Consider the following 16,619-nt stretch of genomic DNA (forward strand, 5'->3'; position numbering starts at 1 on the left):
GGGGGTAAGAGAGGAGTTTCTTGAGAGTACACAAGGATGGATATAAAACATGTAATATTACACCATAACATATAGGAGATGACAGACTGATATAGTAAACCATAATGTAAAACATAGGATAACTAAGAATGTAAAAAACTGTGTATCCTAAAGTATGCACCATAATGTAAGCACAGATGTCACCTTGTTAGAAAGCTAGTGTCTCAGACTCTGTACATCACGTTAAGTAAATATGATGTGAATAGGGTGTAAGAGTATCGCTGTGGAAGGGAAAAGGTTTTGTGGTGGATGTATGGAAGTGCTGTATATTATATATATGCATTGCTGTGGTCTAGGGCTCCTGTGAAGAGAAGCTGAATAATTAGGGGGGAAAAAAAAAAAAGAAAAAGATAGGATGTAGAATTTTTTCCAAGTAAACACGTGTTCTTTATCTAACCTTTAAACCCATCGCTATATGCCATTCCCTAGTAAGGGACCCTGACATTATATTGGGCTTCAAATTTCGGGGAGTTCTGGATCACAGAGTGTTTTAACAATGGCAATGGAGGGATACTGGTATGGGATGCCATTGACAGGTGATATATGGCTGACAGGGAGATGTACAGAACATATGTCCAGGGTGCATGGTAATGTTTGGATATACTCATAGTGGTAACAATTAAAAACCACAGCAGGGGGGGTACTGAGTTCCTGGCCAGTGGTGCTCTGTCGTGGTCCCTAGGGGAGCAGCGACAGTCTCCCAGGTGCAGCGGCGGGGACCGGGAGGGAGTGAGGGTTCAACAGTGAGCCCCTGATGCTAATGACTATGCTTGTGAGCTGATAAGCCTAAAATAAGAACAAGGCCTAGAGCAACATTGTGCCTGGGAATTTCCTCCTGTCAGCCTTCATGTTACTCAAATGTGGCCAGTCTCGAAGCCAAACTCAGCATGTAAATGCAATGCCTTCCCCCCAGCGTGGGACATGACACCCGGAAATGAGCCTCCCTGGCACCGAGGGACCACTATCAACTACCAACTGATGATGCAACTGGAAAATGACCTTATACGGAAGGTTCAATGCGGATCAGCAGAATATCCCTGTCTACATAAAATAACATGACTTTAAAATGCTGTTTGACCTAAAGTAAGGGGGAAATGGAAAGGGGAAATGAGTTTATATGGCTACGAGTTTCTAAAAGAGTCTGGAGGCTGGCAGAAGGATTGCCCTTATGCACAACTGAGCAGAGTCAGAGAGACAGATAAAGCAGATATAACCCCCAGATATTGGTTCCTTTGAGGGCTAAAGAGACCCATGGGAGTTATGGTCATGGCCGATGGGGTTAACTACCAGGTCAGATGGCCCCTCTTTGGAAATGGTCTTTATGTGTGATGAATCTGGACTCAGATGGGATCTCCCTTCATAAGACTTTCATGCTAATGTGCTGGAGGTGCAGTTAATGTTGGGGTTTAAGATATATTTAGGGGATTTGAATCTCTGGACTGACAATGTGATAGCCAGGTCCTGAGCCTCAACAGACTCCAGCACCTACAATCTGTTTTATTGGACTTACCACACTCAGCTAAGATGGAGTTGAAGAAGGACAACCACCACACCATGGAGCCTAGAGTGATTACAACTGAAAGTGGGAGGATTGCATCCAGCATCCATGTGGAATCTGAGCCTCCTCTTGACATAGAGGTGCAATGGACACAACCAATCCAATGTCCACATAGAAGAGGTGGCATTGGATTGGGAAAAGTGGACATGGTGGCTGATGGGTATGGGGAAAGGCAGGAAGAGATGAGAGGTGGAGGCGTCTTTGGGACATGGAGCTGCCCTGGATGGTGCTTCAGAGGCAATCACCGGACATTGTATATCCTCACAGGGCCCACTGGATGGAATGGGGGAGAGTATGGGCCATGATGTGGACCATTGACTATGAGGTGCAGAGGTGCCCAAAGATGTACTTACCAAATCCAATGGATGTGTCATGATGATGGGAGGGAGTGTTGCTGGGGGGGGGGGGGGGGAGAGGTGGTGTGGGGGGGTGGGGATGAATGGGACCTCACATATATATTTTTAATGTAATATTATTACAAAGTCAATTAAAAAAAAAAAAAAGAAACTTCCCCACCTCAAAAAAAAAAAAAAAAAAAAAGATGTCAGTTCTACCTGAATTGATATACAGATTCAATGCAATCCCTATAAAAAATCCACCAGCATTTTTTACACAAATGGAAAACACAATTATCAAGTTTACTTGGAAGGGTAAGAGGCCCCAAATAGCCAGAAACATCTTAAAAAGGAAAAGGGAAGCTTGAGGACTCTCATTTCCAGACTTTAAATCATATAACTTAGTTATAGCAGTAAAAACAGCATGGTATTGGCATAAAGATAGACACATAGACCAATGGAACTGAATTGATCTTCTGGAAACAGACCCCCACATCTATGGTCCAGTCATTTTTTCTTTTTCCTCAAGTAATTTTTGACAAGGCTATCAAACGAACCCTGCTGGGGGAGAATAGTCTATTCAACAAATGGTGCTGGGAGAACTGGATATCCATAGTGAAAAGAAAGAAAGAGGATCCCTACCTCACATCTTATACCACAATTAACTCAAAATGGACAAAAGACCTAAATATAAAATCTAGAACTATAAAGCTCGTAGAAGAAAATATAGGAAAATATCTTCAAGACCTGATGGTAGGTGGTGGATTCTTTTTTTTTTTTCCTGGTGGTGGATTCTTAAACCTTACACTGAAAGCATGAACAATGATAGAAAACATGATTAAGTGGGACTGCCTCAAACTTAAACACTTTTGTGATTCAAAGGACTTCTTCAAGAAGGTTAAAAAGGCACCCCCTAGCAATGGGAGAAAATATTTGGAAACCACATATACGATTAGGGTTTGGTTTCCATTCTATATAAAGAGATCATACAACTCAACAATAAAAGACCAAGCAATTCCATTAAAAATGGGCAAGAGACTTAAATAGATATTTTTGCAAGGAGGAAACAGAAATGACCAAAAACACAGAAAAAAGTGTTCAATATCACTAGCTATTAGTGAAATGCAAATCAAAATGACAATGAGATATCATCTCACACCACATAGAATGGCCATTTTTAAAAAACGGAAAAAAGTAAGTGCTGGAGAGGAAGTGGAGAAACAGGAACACTCCATTGTTGATGGGATTGTAAAATGGTGCAGCCTTATGGAAGATAGTTTAGCGGTTCCTCAGGCAGCTAAATAAAGAACTGCCATATGATCTAGTAATTCCTCTACTTAGGAATATATCCAGAAGAACTGAAAAGTGTTTTGTGGACAGACATTTGCACACAGATATTCATAGCAGCATTATTCACAATTGCCAAAAGATGGAAACAACCCAAGTGTCCATCAACCAATGAATGAATAAACAAAATATGGTATTACATATGATGGAATACTATTCTATAGTAAGAAGAAATGAAATTGGGACACATATGATAACATGGATGAATCTTGAAGACATTATGCTAAGTGAAATAAGCCAGGCAGGAAAGGACAAATACTGCTAATTAATGTGACTATAAATGTGTAGAAATATAGAGTTGGTAGTGGCACATTGTGGTGAGTAGAACTGGTGCAGCTGGTTTATAAGTGCGATTGTGACTGGAAAGGGTAGTTTAGGAATGTAAATGTCAACTCAAAGAAAGGGAATAATCTAGAGACCGAATAACAGTGTACCCAGAGGTGAATGAGAATTGTGTTGATAGTACAAATCCAGGAATGTCCTTCTATGAACTATAACAGATGTATGTCACTATTGCAGGGAGGTGGGAATGTGGAGAAGAAGCAAAGGAAAAATAGAATTTACATAACCTATGGGCTATAGTTAACAGCAGTATTGTAAATATTCTTACATTAATGCCAAAGATGTACTGTGTTGTTAGTAGGGGGTATGGAAAAAATAGGCCAGATCTACACTTCGGGCTGTAGTTAGTGATAATAGTCTGATGATACTTCATAATCTGTAATAAATGTTCCATAATGGTATGGTGTATTGGTAAAGGGGTGTTCGTTGTATGGGAATTCCATACATGTGCATGATTGCTGTATAAGTTTACAACTTTTGTACTAAAAATAAGGGTTTTTTTTTTTAAACCCACAAAATGACCCTTTAGTATTCACCTCTCAATTTCTATCCTTCCCCTGCCATATGTAACTACTAATAATCTCTTTCCATCTCTATAATTTATTTGTATTTATATTTTCTACAGATGGAGTCAAACAATCGATATGTAGTATTTTTTGTTTAGTTACTTTGACATAACAAACTTCCTTTTTTTTTTTAATACCATTGTTGAAAGATTACTAATCATAGTTTGCTTGGTTGTATTTTAGGTGAAATACCACTCTGATATTAATATCTTGTAACAATAACATACGTTTGTTCAGTTTCTGTATTAGTTAGCTAAAGGGGTGCTGATGCAAAATACCAGAAGCCTGTTGTCTTTCATAAAGAGTATTTATTTGGGGGTAGGAGCTTATACATACCAGGCCATAAAGCATAACTTACTTTCCTCACCGAAGTCTATTTCCATGTGATCGAGCAAGATGGCTGCTGACGTCTGCCAGGGTTCAGGCTTCCTGGGTTCCTCTCTTCCCAGGGCTGTCTTCTTTCCAGGTTCAGGGTTCCTCTCTTCCCAGGGCTCCAGCATCAAACTCCGATATTAAAACTCTAACATTAAAAAACCCTCAAACTCTGTCCTTTGCCATGACTACTGATGTGGCCCAACCAAAGCCCTAGTCATACTTTAATCACGCCCAGGTACAGACCCATTTACAAACATAATCCAGTATTTCCCTTTGGAATTCATAACTATATCAAACTGTTACAGTTTCAAAGAACATTCTAATGTATGTGCTATTAACCATAATCTTTTTTTTTTTTAAGATACATTTTTAAAATTTATTTCTCTCCCCTTCCCCGCCCACCAGTTGTCTGCTGTTTGTGTCCATTCACTGTGTGTTCTTCTGTGACCGCTTCTATCTTTATCAGCAGCACAAGGAATCTGTGTTTTCTTTTTGTTGCGTCATCTTGCTGTGTCAGCTCTCCGTGTGTGCGGTGCCATTCTTGGGCAGGCTGCATTTTCTTTCGCACTGGGTGGCTCTCCCTACAGGGTGCACTCCTTGCACGTGGGGCTCCCCTACGCAGGGGACACTCCTGCATGGCACGGCACTCCTTGTGCACATCAGCACTGTGCATGGGCCAACTCCACACAGGTTAAGGAGGCCAGGGTTTGAACTGCAGACCTCCCATGTGGTAGGCAGACGCCCTATCCATTGGGCCGAGACTGCTTCCCTAACCATACTAATTTTTGGCACGAGGGTTCACCATGCTACGCGGTCCCATGTACAATCGATAGTTTTGGTTTAAGATGCACTTAAGGTAAAGGCCCTATTTGTTTTTTTTTCCTTCTTTGTTTTTGGTGATAGGAAAACTAGCTTTTAATTTGTGATCTGACACATAGGTATATGTCCGTAGTCATTTAATCTTTTAAATATGAAGGATTTTCCTGAGATCAGGAAGATGGGAAAGCTCTTAAATTGCAACTAGCACAATAAACAACTCTCATGTTCTTAACTCCAGTTTTGAAAGGTCAGTGTTTTCTTGTATTCAGAAATGACAGTATTTCTTCTATCATACAGGTATTAATTGTCTCATTTACATATTTTTAGTTGCATTTATGCTTGGGTGGATAATTCTTTTGTGAGGAGATGAAGGTAGGTTCAACAACCCTGGCACATTTATATTCTCAGTAGATCATTTTCCTTTCCCTTTATTCTTCCCCACTTACTTATGGAAGAGATTCTTTCCTGACTTTTAAAATTATTACTTAGTGCTAGCTTCACATTGATGATTGTGTTTGACACTTGCCCTGCATTGATAATCTGTGTTTGGGCTAATCTTTCAATGGAGATGGTGTACACAGATTTTTAAGCATTTATTTGCACAATGCAGATAGGTCTATTCAGTGCTTTATAGTTTTCTTGAATGCAGTTAATAACAGAAGTTCATGTAACACATCTACAGAGTAGTTTTAAAAATGGGAATAATTTATTGCTAAAAGATGATTCTAAAGAAAAAATATTTTTTATAGTTAGCACTTAATTTAAATGAGAGTGTATACTCTCACTTAACCATGTGTAATTTCCCAAATGCTATGCCTTAGAGATTGAGGGTATGAACAAAGCCCTAATTTATCTAATCAAGTGGCAGAGTGTGGTTTCTAAGTATTCAGATATTTATACTGTATTTTTATCAGTTGTAAGGGGTCCTAAATCCCATTTTATGGCTATGTTTTTGTGCCTACCGTATTAGTTTCCTGTTGCTGCTGTAACAAATTACCATAAATTTAGTTGCTTAAAAAAACATGAATTTGTAACTACCTTATAGTTCTGGAGGTCAGAAGTATAAAATTTTTTCTGCATGACTGTGACCCTTTTGATGACTATAGGGGAGAATCTCTTTCTTTACATTTTCTAGCTTCTATAGAGATCATCTACATTTCTGGTTCTAGCCCCTTCCTCCATCTTAAGAGTCATTATGGGAGCATCTTCTCTCCTTTCTGACATCTCTTCTGTCCATATATCTTCTTTCTTATTTGATCCTCCTGGCTTCCTCTTATGAGTAATTACATTGAACACAAATAATTCTGGATAATTTCCCTATCTCAAAATTCTTACTGTAATCCCCATTACCATGTAAGGTAACATATTTGCAGTTTCAGGGATTAAGACATGAACATCTTTGGGGGATTATTATTCAGCCTACACATTTACTAGTGATATTGTTTCTTTGATGTTATAGTCATATCTTCACATTTCTTAGACTTTTTGTTTTTTAAGGATTTTTCTTTATTTCTTACCCACCCCCCCTTGTTATTTGCACTTGCTATCTGCGTTCTGTGCCTGTTTGTTGTGTGCTTTCTGTGTCTGCTTTTTTTTTTTTAGGAGGCACTGGGAACCAAACCTGGGACCTCCCATGTGGCAGGCAGGCACCCAACTGCTTGAGCCACATCCACGTCCCACAGACTGTTATTTACTGTCGAGGCTATACATTTTTTGCATCTCATCTTTGATTTATCCTGTCTTATAATTAAAATATTCTCTTACATATGCTTAACTTTTCCTTCTTTCCATTCCTAATATCACCCTTCGGTTTCCACTTTTACTAGTGTAACAGTAATGACCCCTATTCAGTTTCATGTTTCTAATTTTAATTTTTTAATTTTTTTAATTTTTAATTTTATTTTTAAAAAAGATTCATTATTTATTTCTCTCCCCTTCTCTCCCCATTGTCTGCCCTCTCTGTGTATTCTTCTGTGTCCTCTTGCATTCTTATTAGTGGCACCGGGAATCTGTGTCTCTCTTGTTGTGTCACCTTGCTGCATCAGCTCTCCGTGTGTGGCGCCACTCCTGGGTGGGCTGCACTTTATTTTCACACTGGGTGGCTCTCCTTGCAGGGACACACTCCTTGCTTGTGGGGCTCCCCTATGCAGTGTACATCTCTGTGTGGCACAGCACTCTTTGCATGTATCAGCACTGTGCATGGGCCAGCTCACCACATGGGTCAGGAGGCCTTGGGTTTGAATGCTGGACCTCCCATGTCGTAGGCAGATGCTCTATCAGTTAAGCCAAATCTGCTTCCGACTAATTTTTATTTTTTTAAACTCAGGACCTTGTACATGGGAAGCAGGTGCTCACCCAATGAGCTATATCCAATCCCCAATGAGAATTAGGTGTTTTTTGTTTGTTTGTTTGTTTGTTTGTTTTTAGGAGATAGGAGGTACCGGGGATTGAACCCAGGACCTCGTACATGGGAAGCAGGTATTCAACCACTTGAGCTACATCTGCTTCCCATGTTTCTATTCTTTTTTTTTTTTTTTTTAAAGATTTACTTATTTCTCCCCCCTCCCTCCATTGTCTGCTCTCTGTGTCCATTTGCTGTGTTCTTCTGTGTCTGCTTATATTCTCATTGGATGGCTCCAGAACTGATCCTGGAACCTTCTGGAGTGAGAAACAATCATTCTCTTACACCACCTCAGCTCCCTGATCTGCTGTGTCTATTATTATCTCTCCTCTGTGTGTCTTTTTGTTGCATCATCTTGCTGTGCCAGTTCTCCACATGGGCCAGCACACATGTGCAGGGCAGCACTCCTACGTGGAGCAATACTCTGCACAGGCTAGCACTCCACATGGGCCAGCTCACTACACGGGCCAGCTTGCCTTCACCAGGAGGACCTGGGCATTGAACTGTGAACTTCCTGTGTGGTAGATGGGAGTCTAATTCCTTGAGCCACATCTGCTTCCCATGTTTCTATTCTTGATTTCCTTCAATCCATTCTCCACATTTGCAACCAGAATGAACTACTAAAGTCCAGATATGATAATGTCACTCCCCATCTTAAACTTCTTCGATACTTTACCATTACCTTTATGATTAATAATAAAAGAGCTAACATATACTGAGCACTTGTGTACATTATCGCAATTTGTTATTATCCCCAGATGATGAAACTGGCTTAGGGGGGGTTAAGTAAGTGACCCAGAGTCCCAAAATCAAGTCATTTCTGGTAGGATCAACAGTTAGCATAATTGTATGATATCACAATCTGTACTCTTAAAAATCTAATACTGCTTCCCAAAGGTCTTACGGACCTTTTGAAAATTGTTCCTAGCTTATCTCTTCTGTCTGATATCTTGCTTCTTCATCAATTCTGAATTTTGCTTAAAAAAATTTACATTCTTTCTCTTTTACAAAGGTGCCTTCTATGTTTTTCTCCCTAGAATGCTTTTCAAAAGTTCTCCCATTTCTCTCTCTCTCCCTTTCTCTAGCAAACTCCTACTTATTCCTCAAGTCTCACTGTGAGTCACCCCCAAAGAAGCTTCTTTCCCTGATCCCCAGCCCCCAAAATAAATTCACCCATAAAACAGACCAAAAAGTAAGGTTACATACTCTATGTGTGGTAGTAGTTAACTGCAGTGAACTGTGAATTCATATTGACTCGAAACTCCTTCAACTCTGATGGCGTCTTTGCTGACTTTGAAGTCATTCTTAAAGTCTTTGCATTTACAATTTCCATACCTGGAAAACTCTCCTTCAGATGTTGACATCATTCTCACTTGGATTTCTGCTCAGTTTTCACCTTCTCAGAGAAGCCTTTTTAAAAAGATGTATTCTTAATTTATTTTTAAAAGATATATAGGTCACACAAAATGTTACATTAAAAAAAATTTAGGGGATTCCCATATGACCCACTCTCCACACCCCCCACTCTTCCCACATCAACAACTCCTTTAATTAATGTGGTGCATTCATCACAATTGATGAACACATTTTGGAGCACTGCTACACAGCATGGATTATAGTTTACATTGTAGTTTACATCTCTCCCAGTCCATTTGGTAGGTTATGACAGGATATATAATGTCCTGCATCTGTCCCCATAGTATCCTTCAGGACAACTCCAAGTCCTGAAAATGCCCCCATATTTACACTCTTTTTTCCCTCTCCCTGCCTTCAACAGTGACCAGTGGCCACTATCTTCACAACAGTGATGTAATTTCTTCCATTGCTGGAATCACAATAATTCTATAAAGAATATCATTAAATCTACTCTAGTTCATAGTTTATTCTGCAATCCTGAGGACTCTGGGATGGTGATGCCTATTCCATCTCTTGAGAAGGGACTTTGATCCTACATGGTTGACAGATGGGACTCTCCTGCTTGCAGTTGTAGACTCTCTTGGTTCCTTGGTGTGGTGGTTGTCCATCCTTACCTCCTTGTTAGCTGTCCTGGGTGAGTCCAACGAACTGGAGAGTAAGTGTTGCAACTCTGCTCGGGACCCACCTGGCACATGGACCGCCCAGAGATTCAGGTCTCCTGGACATATACCACTAACCCTGCTCCAACCACAGGTTCAATAAAAGGGACAGAAGAGGCATGTATAGACAAGTCACATCTGAGTCCAACTCTGTTTTTCCTATTAGATTGTAAACTTCTTGAGGGCAAGGACTTGGTACCTTTCATTCACATTTCTATCTTTAATAACTAGCTCAGTAGTACTTGGCACATATTAGGTGTTCAGCAAATATTTTTTGAATGAACATATCTCGTTTAATCCTTATTAGATTCCTATGAGGTGTAGGTATTACTAACTCCAATTTATAGTTGCAGAAATAGATTCAGAGAAATTAGATAACTTAAATTAATGTTGTGCAAATAGCAAGTGGCAGAACTGGGATTCTCGCCAAGATATTTCTTACTTCAAATCCCTTGTTCTTAACCATCATAGTTTATTACCAACATAGTTGGCTTTGGAGCAAATTTTAATAATATATATGACAAAGTTCCCAGATAAAAGGAATTCAATTTAACATTTTATTAGCACTTTTATTTGTAAAACCTTGTTTCATTTGAAAGAAAAGGGAAAACCACTAGAAAGGTGACTTACCCAGAATTACACGTGTTAAATCATAGAGCCATATCATCAGGTTCCCCCACTTCAGTCTTGTAATACATGATTTATAAAGTTAATTTTTGTCATTTCCTTGCTTTCAATTCTGTAAGCTTGAATTTCCAGATAATAAACCAAATATTGAATTTAATTTTATTAAAGTATTGCTTTAAAACTGACAGAATATCAACTTGCAAGACCTTCTGATGCAAACAGAAAAGAAATGTTGTTTGGAAGCCTTGCTAGACCTGGACATCCAATGGGGAAATTCTTTTGGGGTAAGATATTAAGTACTTCAATTTAAAATAAGAAAAGTTTATAAAGTAATGGAACATTATCAAGCTAAAGTAGCTGGGCATTAGTTTCTGAATAAGTTTTCAAATAAACAGTTAAGTATGCCTGATTTGTTTCTCTGACATTGGATTCCTAAATAGCACCTAATATTTTGTGAATACTTTCTGGGTGCCAGATACTGTGTTAATACTACACAAATTTTATCTCATTTGATCTTCACAACAACCTTATGAGATAAACCATTATTAACTCCATATAAAGATAAACACAGAGAAAAGTTATCTACCTTGCTTAAATCACATAGCTAGTAAGTGGTATATACAGAATTGAACATGTATGTATCTGATTATAGAATAGTGCTCTGCCCCAACCTGACATGTTCCTCTGTCAACAGAGACTCAGCAATGAAATCTCTAATATAGTTTTGAACTGTGACCTAATTTTTTTTTTTAACTGCTAAGCTCTTTGTTTTTGTATTAATGGCTTTTTCTTGGTGTTAGAATTAGTTATAGCTTCTTGACCATAGAATTTGGGGTGAGTTGGGCTGAATTGTACCTCAGACAAAGGAAATTTAGCTTCCCTGTCCGTTTTGTACAGCTATATATACATTTTATGTGGATTTTTGCTTAATCTGTTTTTAAAAAATTAGGCCGAATGCTATTAAAATATCTTAGAGGTAAATATCAGACTTGAATACTAGGCTAATTATTAAGCAAGGAGGCAATTATTATTTGTTATTAAGGTATTTCCAACCTTGAGATTAATTCTTATGTGTTAAAATACACTTCAGAATTGTTTCTTGACCTTAGTGAACTTTCATGTTGAAATTATTACACAGTGGTTCAATATTCCTGAGTTAGTTGTTATGTGTAGTAGCAGAACAGACATTGTTGGTTTAAAATACTTCTGTGATGATATTAAGAATTATTTCTCTTTTCATCATAATGTATCTTTTTATAGGAAATGCTGAGACTCTCAAACATGAGCCAAAAAGGAATAATATTGATACACACGCTAGACTGAGAGAATTTTGGATGCGTTACTACTCTGCTCATTATATGACTTTAGTGGTTCAGTCGAAAGGTAATATCTACTGTATGCCCTGGAATTATTCCAAAATAGTAGTTTCTTAGGATTTGTTTGCCTGGATCAGTGTTGCAAGATGTTGTTAATTACTTTGTTTCTGACCCTATTATAAAATTAAGGGGAAGCAAGATATGGAGAGGTCACATAGAAGTGGAAAAACTCAGGGATACACAAGGTCATTTTATTCTCCAGCACATTGTTCTTCTCTTAAAAATTATAGGTCTTACCTATAGAATAGTGTGTGCATATGTTGATTTACTAATAGGTCATGAATTAATCTTTTAAGCCACATTCAGCTGCCTCTGTATCTGTGGTTTTACATTTAATCTATATTGATTATAAACTCTACATGAAAGGTATATTCTATTCATGAACTATTGTGATTAGTAATCGAAGAAAATATGGCATTGGTGTGGAGAAAGTGGCCATGGTAGCTGCTGGGGGTAGAGAGTGGGAAGAAGAGATGAGATGTGGGGCGTTTTCGGGACTTGGAAATGTCCTGGGTGGTGCTGCAGGGACAGTTACCTGACATTATATGTCCTCTCATGGCCCAATGAAAAGGACTATGGGAGAGTGTGGGCTATGATGTGATCCATTGACCATGAGGTGCAGCGGTGCTCAGAGATGTATCCACCAAATGCAATGAATGTCGCATGATGATGGAGGAGATTGTTGTTATGGGGGGAGGAGTGGGGTGAGGGGGGTGGGGGGTATATGGGGACCTCATATTTTTTTAATGTAATATTTTAAAAATTAATAAAGACAAAAAAACAAAAAACATCCCCTTTCATCAGTAAGGCAAATTCATTGCATTTGGTGAATATTAAATTCCTTTTTAAATGCCATTGTTGGCTTGGATAATAAATAGCCATCTGTATGGATGGTGTGCATTTCCATTCTGAAAAAAAAGAAGAAAAGGTACCTTATCTGTTTATCCCTACAGAGGGTCCAGTAAAATGGAATGATTGAGAGATCATGGTGATGATTGCAGAATTATTTTAAATATAAAGAACTGATAAATACCTCTACACTTATCATTATCTTTGCTATCTTGTATTAACTTTCATTTAAAAAACCAGGGAACCTTTCTTTTGTTTTCTTTACGTTTCAACCTCCTAAGGCTATTCTTCAAAGTCAAGCAATTCCTAAACTATTCCTTTTTGAAATACCTTTTAATTTGCACATTTCTTTTTGAAAAGCTAATCCTCTCATCCTAAGGAATTTCTCTCTTTTTTTTTTAATAAAATTTTGCCCTCTACATTGTCAAAACTGAGTTGGGTCAACTTTTGGGAAGATGGCGGACTAGAAAGACACGGGACTCTCTACTCTCCCAGAAAAATAGCTAAAGGAAAGGCAGAAATGGCCTGAAAATAATCTTCTAGGGTTTAGGACACAAGGGGAAGGCTGGATACTGCCCAGAAGAGAGAGTGACGGCAAAACTATGAGTTAAAAGTGGCAACTGCAACTGCCAGTGCCCTCTCCCACATTGTAGATGCTTTTGAATTCTCAGTCTTCTATAAATGAAGAGGGCCTCAAGGATTAACCTCCACAGGAAAGGGGAGAGAGAAGGACACAGGCTAAGACTGACTCAGCTTTTGACCTGTAAAATTGGTCTGCTGTGTCCTGCAAACACTTCCAGGCCAGGTGGTCTCTCGCAGGCAATGTATGGATGGCTTATGTATTTTCATCCATTCTGTCAGCCCATGTCTTTTGATTGGGGAGTTTAATCCATTCACATTTGATGATATTACTGTAAATGCATTATTTCCTTCTGCCATTTTATTCTGACGTTTTTGTATGTCATATCTTATTTTCATCTGTCCTTTTTACTCTTTTGGTTACCCTTTCTGCTTTTCTTCTATATTCTCCTCTAAGCCTCTGTCTCCTGTCTTTCTTTCAGGCTATAAGGCTTTCTTTAATATTTCCGATAAAAATGGATTCTTTTTTATGAACTCTCTTAGTTTCTATTTGTGAATATTTTAAACTTACCTTTATATTTGAAGGACAATTTTGTTAGATAAAGAATTCTCAGTTGGCAGTTTTTCTCTTTCAGTATCCTGCTTGTATCATACTCTATCTTCTTGCCTCCATGGTTTCTGATGAGAAATTCACCCTAAGTGTTAATGGGCATCCCTTGTGTGTGATGGTTTGCTTCTCCCTTGCTGCTCTCAGAATTTTCTCTTAATCTTTGATGTTTGACATTCTCAGTAGTATGTGTATTAGAGTAGGTCTATTTGCGTTTTTTCTGGTTGGAGTACACTGTATTTCTTGGACATGTTAAGTTTATTTCTTTCATGAGAGTTGGGAAATTTTCAGCCACTATTTCCTCAAATACTCTTTTTGCCCTTTTTCCCTTTTCTTCTCCTTCTGAAACTCCCATGACTGTATTATATTGTTGCATTTCATGTTATCATTCAACTCCCTGAGCCCCTGCTGATTTTTGTCCGTTCTTTTTTCTCTGTTCTTTTTGCTCTTCAGTTTTAGCTATTCTGTCTTTGTATCACTTATTCCTTTCCTCCTTCTGTCATTTCGAGTCTGCTGTTGTGTACCTCTAATGTGTTTTTTTGAAAAGATTTATTTATTCATTTATCCCCCCCACCCGTTATTTGTGTTTGCTGTCTGCTGTGTCTGTTCATTGTGTCCTCACTGTGTCTGCCCTTTTTCTTTTAGGAGGCACTGGGAACCAAGCCTGGTACCTCCCATGTGGGAGGCATGAGCCCAACTGCTTGAGCCACCTCTGTTCCTCTAATTTTTTTTTTTTTAGGTACCGGGACCGGAGATTGAACCCTCGATTTTGTATGCGGGAAGCTGGTCCTTACCCACTGTGCCACATCAGGTCCCCTTCTAATGTGTTTTTTTAATTAAAAAAAATTTTTTTTTATTCCCCCACCCCCTTGCAGCTTGCTTGCTTTCTGCTCTGTGTCCGTTCGCTGTGTTCTTCTGTATGTGTCTGTATTTATTTATTATTATTTTTAAAAATTTACTACCCCCCCTTGCAACTTGCTTGTTGTCTGCTCTCTGTGGCCATTCGCTGCATGCTCTTCTATGTTTTTACTTGTCTCCCTTTTTTATTGTGTCACCTTGCTGAGTCGGCTCTCCACGGCAATTGAGGGCCAGCGGCTCTCCATGGCATGTGGGCGAGCCTGCCTTCACAAGGAGGCCTCGGGATGCGAACCCAGGACTCCCATATGGTAGATGGGAGCCCAACTGATTGAACCACAGCCACTTCCCTCTAATGTGTTTTTGATCTCACCTATCCTTTCATTCCCATGAGCACTGTTACTTTTCTGTTCGTATTTTCAAATTCTTCTTTGTGTCTGCTCAGTGTCTTCTTGATATTCTTTATCTCCTCAATCATATTGTTTTTCAACTCATTAATTTGATTCTGGAAGTTCATGTGTATCTCATTGATTAGTTGTCTCAAATCCTGCATTTCTTCTGGGATTTGAGAGATTCCTTTTCTTTGGCCATTTCTTCCATTTTATTAGTAAGGCTTGTGATTTTTTGGTAATGTCTAGGCATCTGATTAGGATGGTGAATTTATTCACATGTTCAATTTCTTTCTTTCATAGGGATTTAGCGGTGGGAGGCTGTGTGTTACTGCTGTTCTTTGATTCTTGGTTCAGCCTGTGCTGAGTCTTTAGGATTTTCCCTGTTAGTTGCTCAATTCTATGCCCTGGGCCCAGTAATGGGTTGCAGATCTACTTCCTAGAGCCTTGGGTAGGGACGCTGTGAAGGCTGAAAAAACTTCTTATTCATTTACTTTTGATTTCCTCAGGTGCACTTCCGTGGTTTGCCAGCAGATGGTGCTCTTTGGCAGCCCTCTCAGTTCCTTGCTTGGTCAGAGTGCAGTTAGCTGCAACATGGATAGGATCAATGGGACAGAGGCTCCTGCCTGGAGGCTAAGAGCCTAGTAATTTAAACTTCCTCAGATGTAGTTCTTCAACCTTTGCTGGCAGCTCCCTCCCTTTTCCTGGGTAGGAAGTAATTCCATTCCCCTCTGAGTCCTCAACAACCAGTCCTGGTAGGTAGAGAGTGAGATTGTTAGGTTCAATCTCTTTAACACCTTGCCAGCTCCCAAGGCAAACAGTTGCGCACCCCACCTGGCCTGGAAGTGCTCGTGGGGCTCAGCAGACCAAATTTGCAGGTTGTCAGCCTTAGACTCTCTCTCTTCTTTCTTGGAGATGTTTGATCCCTGGTGCCCTTTTTGTCTCTAATTGCCAGCCCTGAAGCCTGAGAATTCAAAAGTGTTTATAATGTGGGAGAGGGAGCAGGCATTTGCAGCTTTGGCTTTTTTTTTTTCCTTTCAATTTTATTGATACATATTAATAAAGCATATAATTCATCCAATGGTATTTGGTATAATCACATAATTGAACATTCATCACTTTAATCATTATTAGAGCATTTTCATTATTCCAATAATAATAATAAACAAAAAAACAGACAAAGAAGCAAACAAAATTCCTCACCTCTCAATCTCTGTATGCTGCCCCACTGTACATAGCTGGTGTTACTAGCTGTTTGATCCAAATTGTATAATCAATGGCTTTTAGTATTATCACTGTGTTGTACGTTTATCATCTCAAAAATTTTAGAACAATTTCATTACTCCAAAAAGAAAGACTCCACACCCCTTAGCATTCCTTCCTCAGATCTGTATAACTACTAAATAGCTTCAGCTTTTAACTCAGTTTTGCTGTTGTGATTCTTTTCTTTTGCCCCTCTCTTCTCTGGGCAGTGTCCAGC

The 16,619-nt window shown here is 39.0% G+C and overlaps 1 protein-coding gene across 11 annotated transcripts in view; it reads left to right on the top strand.

Annotated features, from left to right (window-relative positions):
• NRDC (nardilysin convertase) overlaps positions 1–16,619 on the top strand; it is a 163,559-nt gene that overhangs the window by 78,314 nt on the left and 68,626 nt on the right. For all 11 annotated transcript variants that reach the window (XM_071217442.1, XM_071217443.1, XM_071217448.1 and 8 more), the window contains 2 exons: positions 10,673–10,768; positions 11,745–11,867. In XM_071217442.1, the coding sequence (XP_071073543.1) occupies positions 10,673–10,768; positions 11,745–11,867 (219 nt within the window). The remainder of the gene's footprint in view (positions 1–10,672; positions 10,769–11,744; positions 11,868–16,619) is intronic.

This window comes from Dasypus novemcinctus, chromosome 9 (genome assembly GCF_030445035.2).
Source record: "Dasypus novemcinctus isolate mDasNov1 chromosome 9, mDasNov1.1.hap2, whole genome shotgun sequence".
In the NCBI taxonomy this organism is placed as follows: domain Eukaryota; kingdom Metazoa; phylum Chordata; class Mammalia; order Cingulata; family Dasypodidae; genus Dasypus; species Dasypus novemcinctus.